Source organism: Rattus norvegicus, chromosome 7 (assembly GCF_021556685.1).
Source record: "Rattus norvegicus strain SHRSP/BbbUtx chromosome 7, alternate assembly SHRSP_T2T, whole genome shotgun sequence".
NCBI lineage: Eukaryota > Metazoa > Chordata > Mammalia > Rodentia > Muridae > Rattus > Rattus norvegicus.
Window position 1 is genome coordinate 62,583,716 of NC_141540.1, and position 6,161 is coordinate 62,589,876.

Here is a 6,161-nt window from a genome sequence, read left to right on the forward strand (position 1 = left end):
CTTCTGCTTTAGTTCCTCCCCACCCTCTACCCCCTGACTTCTCTCATTGCTGAACTGTTATCTGAGAGAAACCCTTTCCTCCCCAGTTTGCTTTCGGCCATGGTGTTTATCACAGCAACAGGAAAACAAGCACTACAACACACCATTGGCTTTTCCTACCACAGCTATTGACATTTGGCGAGGATCCAGAAGAAATTCAAGATACCGTATATACTTATATATTATATGTCATTATTTCTCCGTGGACACTAGAGGAGTGTAATGGTGGCAGACAGTATGTGCATTGCAAATCCACTAATGTCAATATGTGCACTTTCAATGCACGAACACCTTCACTGCTGCTGTTAATTCCAACGCAAACTTGTCTATCTCGGATGTGGATGAAATGTCTGAATGTAAGTTTAAGAAAATTCAGGACAGAACAGCTCATGGATCCCTCTTGGTCAGTAAGATGCACAGGAACAGTCAGCCAAGGGGGGCACAGATTGTCACAAGCAGGGGTACATTTATTTCTCAAGCACGTCAGGCAAACGCCGCAGCCAAAGGTCAGTACAGGAAAACAACAGCTAAGTCTCCTGAGTTCAGTCATTTAGAAGTCACCTTTGCAAATGTTGCCTTACCCAACAGTGGACAACTTTAAGGTTTTTGGAGTAGTTCAAACAGACGAAGGGATCAGATACCACCATAGCTGTGAGTTTTGCCTAAGCTGAGTGTGTGTGTGTGTGTGTGTGTGTGTGTGTGTGTGTGTGTGTGTGTGTGTGTGTATGAGGAAGAGTCCATTGTTCATGATTAAACCTGAGTTCCTTTGTTGAAGGAGAATGGCATGTTAGAGAAGCATTTGAAAAGCAAGGAGTTAGAGAAATACTCTACCACTTCAGTTTCACTCACAAGCTGAAAAATCTAGGCTTATCATCAAATGATAATCACACTAGGTAGCTGGGTGGTGATGGTGGTGTAAGCCTTTAAGACCAGCACTCTGGAGGCAGAGGCAGACGGTTCTCTGAGTTTGAGGCCAGCCTGGTCTACAGAGTGAGTTTGAGGACAACCAGGACTGCACAGAGAAACCAGTGGACAGGAAGTTTCTCAGAAGACTCATTTCTTCTAGCTCTCGCTCCTGTGCAGCTCCACTTTGTCCGAAGGGGAACTACAGCAGGGTGACCTTTGACCTAACTTGTTTGCCATGCTCTGAGAAAGAGCGAATGATCTGAGCAGGGAAGCGGTTATAGACTGCAGCCCTGAACGTACTGAAAGAGGTTTTTGTGCTCACAGTTTTTCCTCCATGCCTCCCTGTAAAGAAAAGCAAACAGAAAAGGGCTCAAATCCATCTTCTTTATGAGATGCACACTTCCAAACTCTTGAGAGCCAAAATAATATATAAACAATAAAACATGAGCAACAGGTGCATCCAGAAAGCAGTGACTCAGTGTGTGCACAAGTGCATTGCTTCTCCCAACACCCTCTCGGGAGCGCAGGACAGAGGAAATTGTGTTGAGTCATGCATTTCATTTTCTTATGGACAGTTTTAAGATATGGCAAGGAAGGAGTAGAGTGAGGGAAATGACTGTGTGTGTGTGTGTGTGTGTGTGCGTGTGTGCGTGCATGCCCGCCATGTGTGCAGAGGATAGAGGAGAATGTCAGTTTTTTGAGGCAGGGTCTCCTGCTGGGCCTGGTGCTCACCCAGTTGGCTATGCTGCCTGGCCAGCACCGCCCCTGGGACAGCAAGCACACACCTCCACGCCTGGCTGTTTTTTGTGGGGTTTGGAAAGCACTCTCAGGTTTTTATGCTCGTGAAGCCAACACGTTTACTGAGTCATCTCCTCAGTCCTTGACTGTGGGAATTCTCAGAGTATCCTAAAGTGACTCTAGGAATAGAAGTGGGGGATTCTGAGTTTCTTACACGCTGAGCCAAGAAATGCCATTATTTTGTTCTTAGAATGTCTGCTCTTAGGTGTCAGTGGGAGGGGAGCTTAAAGCAGTTCATCCCACCTAGCACCCTCCCCCTGCCCAATATCCCCCAGATAGGCTTTGTCTGTGTAGCCCTGGCTGTCCTGGAACTCACTCTGTAGACCATGTTTGGCCTCAAACTCACAGAGACCTTCGGCAGTGATCTTTGGCCTGCATCTGCCTAGGCCAGAGTGCTGGATTAAAGGAACGTACAATGCCTGCCCCCGCGCAGTTTTCCTCTTTAACAATGAAAACATACCATGTAGTAATTCCTCGTGGATCCTTCACGATCCTCTTCGCACAAGTTACACTAGCCTTGATGTTATTCTTCAGCAAAGCTAGAGGAGAAGGGTGAGGAATGAGAGAGCCCGCACAGGAAATGCATATTCCCTTTAGATTCAGTCAGCTTTGCTCTGTTACACTGAGTGAGCACTCCAGGACACCACCTCCGTAGACCATCTCCTGTGTCTGTCGGAGGCATGCCCCCCACCCCCCCATTCTGTCCCTCTTATCAGGACACAAATGCTCTCTATGTCACGTAATAAAGTCACTGGAAGTTTTAGACTTTCTAACCAATATGGAAGTGTTTCTATGTACCTCACCTAAAGTCAAACGTGCTCGGACTTTCCCACTCAGGATTTCTGCAAATGAGAGTTTATCTTAGAGAACTAGTATCGCGATGAGGCAGCAGTTAAGAGCACTTGTTGCTCTTGCAGAGGATGGGGGTTCATTCCAAGCACCCACACGGTGGGGGTTCACAACCCACAGCCATCTATAGCTACAGTTTCAGGGGATCCACAGCCCTCTTCTGACCTCCTTGGACACCAGGCATGCATGCAGTGCACACACATATGTGCAGGGAAAACATTTGCACACACAAAACAAATTACTCTAAATTTAAAAAAGAGATAATATGAAAAGTGCTTGAATACATGTATGTGACACTGTCCTTCGCAGCAATTTCTAAAAGGGAAAAATGGAAGTAATATTAGTGCTTAACTCTAACAGTCAAGCCAGCAGACAGAGTAAACGTACAGTGGAGTTTTATTCACACATTAAAAGTGATAACACAGAATTTGTATTTGTTGATATGGCAATAATTTCGAGTGGTGAGAATCAAATTATAAATATATACATATATGTGTGCAGGTATATGCACACAGACATTAGAATTGAACTTTGTCAAGCACACATCAAGTATTTGTATGTGTACAATATAATTTTATTTATACACACACTATATGCATTCTGGAAGAATGCATACCAAAAGTCCGTAGTGTCTGTGAGCCACTTGAAACATATTGTGGCTGCTACATTTTCTTACTTTTGTTAGAAACTTGATTCTTTGGTCGTAGATGATTATATAATGCCAAGTGTTTTAAAAGTAAATTAACAAGATTTAAAAATGAATATTCTCTTCTGGTAATTTTAACATTTAACCATTTAATGCTTGTTTGATTTTAACATTTAAATATTACCGATGTCAGTGCTGATGTGTATTTCAGGAGCTAAAAGGTTACGTTCTTCCCTTCTAATGTATCAAGATTAATGTTCCTGGACTATGATATGCTGTATTTCTTATGAAAAGAAGTCAGTTTCTCAAATCCATATTGTCTTTTTTTTTTTTTTTTTCGGAGCTGGGGACCGAACCCAGGGCCTTGTGCTTGCTAGGCAAGCGCTCTACCACTGAGCTAAATCCCCAACCCCTTTTAAATTTTTGTTATATTGTCTTTTTTTTCTTTTTTAGTTTCTCAAATCCATAAAGCCATAATTTAATTTTCCATGAGCGACAACCATTATCGAAGAAGAGTGTTGGGCTTTTTTTTGAGATACAAGCCAAAGAACTTAGAAGTACAATATCATAACATTTTGAATTCACTTTAATACAACACTAGGCATATTACTTAAATCACGTGGATGTTTTTTATACTAATATCTAATTTTCTGTGTTTTAAGAGCATTTGACATAAAAGGACATGGAGTCAATTTATCCCTGAGCTACCCCTAAGGGAAGAGGAGGATTTCTTCATTAATGTGTTATTCTAAACCGAAGTATAATAGGAGTAAATATTAGGCCATTTTCATAGGTCCTTCTAGAAACATTTGAATGTTAAAGCACCATCTTCTTAGGATACCAAGTTTTTTTCCTTGACTGAGGACAGCACCCAGGATTTCATGGAAACAAGTAGGGGTTCCACATGACTGTCACCGAGCCCTCAGTTCTTACTAGGGGGACAGTAATTACTACTTAGAGGTTAAGATGGTATGCTTCTAAGTCTGTGATGAACACAAAGTTATGCTGCCATTGGTACTGAGTGTCTTTCTTGTAAGTTCTAGTGTCATCTAAATACTTACCTTTGCAGGACACCCGACAAAAGTTCTTTGATCCTGGGGTTTTGCTGTCATTACACCAGTATCGGCTACTAATCTGAAATATCCCATAGTTGGTGCTTCGGTCTTCATGGTTGTATTTTATAGCTTTTGTGTCATAACCACTCACCGACTTAGCCAAACAGATCCCTGAAAAGAAGTTATTTTATTTATAAGCAGTGAGTTTAAATGAATTACACTGTTCATCCTTTAGGTAGCTGATTGTACTTTTATTAATAACTTGCTTTGTAAGCATAGGAATATATTAACTTGTAACATATCTTAATACTTTAGTGTCTTTTGCTAGGTTTTCAAGAGAGAGAGAGAGAGAGAGTGTGAATGTGTGTGTGTGTGTGTGTGTGTGTGTGTGTGTGTTACAAATAGAGGTCAGAGGACAGCTTTGGAATCAGCTCTCTCCTTCTACCATTACCTGGGTTCTGGGGTTCACCCCTATGTCATCAGGTTTTGTAGCAAGTGTGTTTCTCAGCCAAACCATCCATCTGACCTCTCTTTTGCTCACTGTATTTCCCAGGCTGGTTTCCTGGGCTCCAGTCAACTTTCCACCTTGGCCTCTTGAGTAGTTAGGACTACACTTGAGGGCCACCATTTGTGGGTCAAAGCTTTAGTTTTAAGGGGCCCTGGGAGAATGTTTTTGTAATGTAAGTCGTTTTTGTGATAGTCAGCAAGGTAAGGTGCTTCTAAAATTACTAAAATAGTGTTTCTTCCATTGCTTTTACACTCAGCCCCCCTTTCCGATTGATCATTCCTCCCCGTGCATGCTCTGAAGTGGCATTTCTCAGAAGGTATAAAGCAGAGGACACTCACAATTCGCCAGGCTGATTCCTTTGAAGCCACCTAGTCCAAATCTTTGTAGAGTTCTGGCTAGCAAACATCGGTTGAGGACCTTGCCCTGGACTGTGATGGAAAGCAGGAGGAGCCCCAGAGTGAGGAGAGTTGGGAGAGCCTTCATGTTGCCTGGGAACCACCTCAGTGACTGCCCCGAGCAATCAGGCCCCAGTATTTAAGCATCTCTCAACTCCCTTCACCCTCTCTGGTTTGGGGTCTCTACCTTTTGAGCTTCATGCAAAGCAGGAAGTTCTTATTGATCTGCAAACTTCAAAAGCATTTCCCCCCAGTGTTTGAACTGAGATATTCTGGTCTAGAGAGAACGATGAAATGATATTGTTCAAAGACTTGGCTCACAAAGAACGGGGAGCTAACCCTGCTTCCAGAGCAAGAAGCTCACTCTGTTTCATCTTGAATGTCAGCAATACAAAGAGAAATAAAGCAGTTGTTTCACTGCTTAGAACACAGTATGTCTAGAAATTAACGGTCTTTTTTTTTTTTTTTTTTTTTTTTGGGCTCTTTTTTTTCGGAGCTGGGGACCGAACCCAGGGCCTTGCGCTTCCTAGGCAAGCGCTCTACCACTGAGCTAAATCCCCAGCCCCTAAATTAACGGTCTTTTAAAATTAAATTGTTTTGTGTGCATTTTGCATTCATCTTCTTTTCACTTTAAATTCTCTTACACAGACCTTCCCACAAAACGAATCTTTTTTAAAAAAGATTTATTTATTATATATGAGTACACTGTCGCTGTCTTCAGACGCACCAGAAGAGGGCATCAGACCCCATTACAGATGGTTGTGAGCCACCATGTGGTTACTGGGAATTGAACTCAGGACCTCTGGAAGAGCAGTCAGTGCTCTTAACCACTGAGCCATCTCTCCAAACCATGAATCTCCCAGTATTTAGCCTGCTATGACTTTGTTTAGTCAGTTTCCTTTTTTAGATTTTCTTGGTTGTAATATAAATTTTGAATTGTTGTAAATCAGCACTTTGGTTTCTTT

At 42.3% G+C, this 6,161-nt stretch overlaps 1 protein-coding gene across 1 annotated transcript; it reads right to left on the reverse strand.

Annotated features, from left to right (window-relative positions):
- Positions 1-486: 486 nt before the first annotated feature.
- RGD1306474 (similar to RIKEN cDNA 9530003J23) lies at positions 487-5,359 on the reverse strand. The gene is made up of 4 exons (NM_001108746.1): positions 5,140-5,359; positions 4,300-4,464; positions 2,204-2,282; positions 487-1,287 (listed from the first exon to the last, which is right to left on the reverse strand). The coding sequence occupies exons 1-4, from the start codon at positions 5,282-5,284 to the stop codon at positions 1,221-1,223; spliced, it is 456 nt and encodes a 151-aa protein (NP_001102216.1). The 5' UTR covers positions 5,285-5,359; the 3' UTR covers positions 487-1,220.
- Positions 5,360-6,161: the final 802 nt, after the last annotated feature.

Coding starts and splice junctions, on each gene's coding strand:
- RGD1306474 (NM_001108746.1), bottom strand. CDS start 5,284: ATGAAGGCTCTCCCAACTCTCCTCACTCTGGGGCTCCTCCTGCTTTCC. Junction 4,465..5,139: donor AGGAATCAGCCTGGCGAATT/GTGAGTGTCCTC, acceptor ACTTCTTTTCAG/GGATCTGTTTGGCTAAGTCG. Junction 1,288..2,203: donor CCACGAGGAATTACTACATG/GTATGTTTTCAT, acceptor TTTTCTTTACAG/GGAGGCATGGAGGAAAAACT.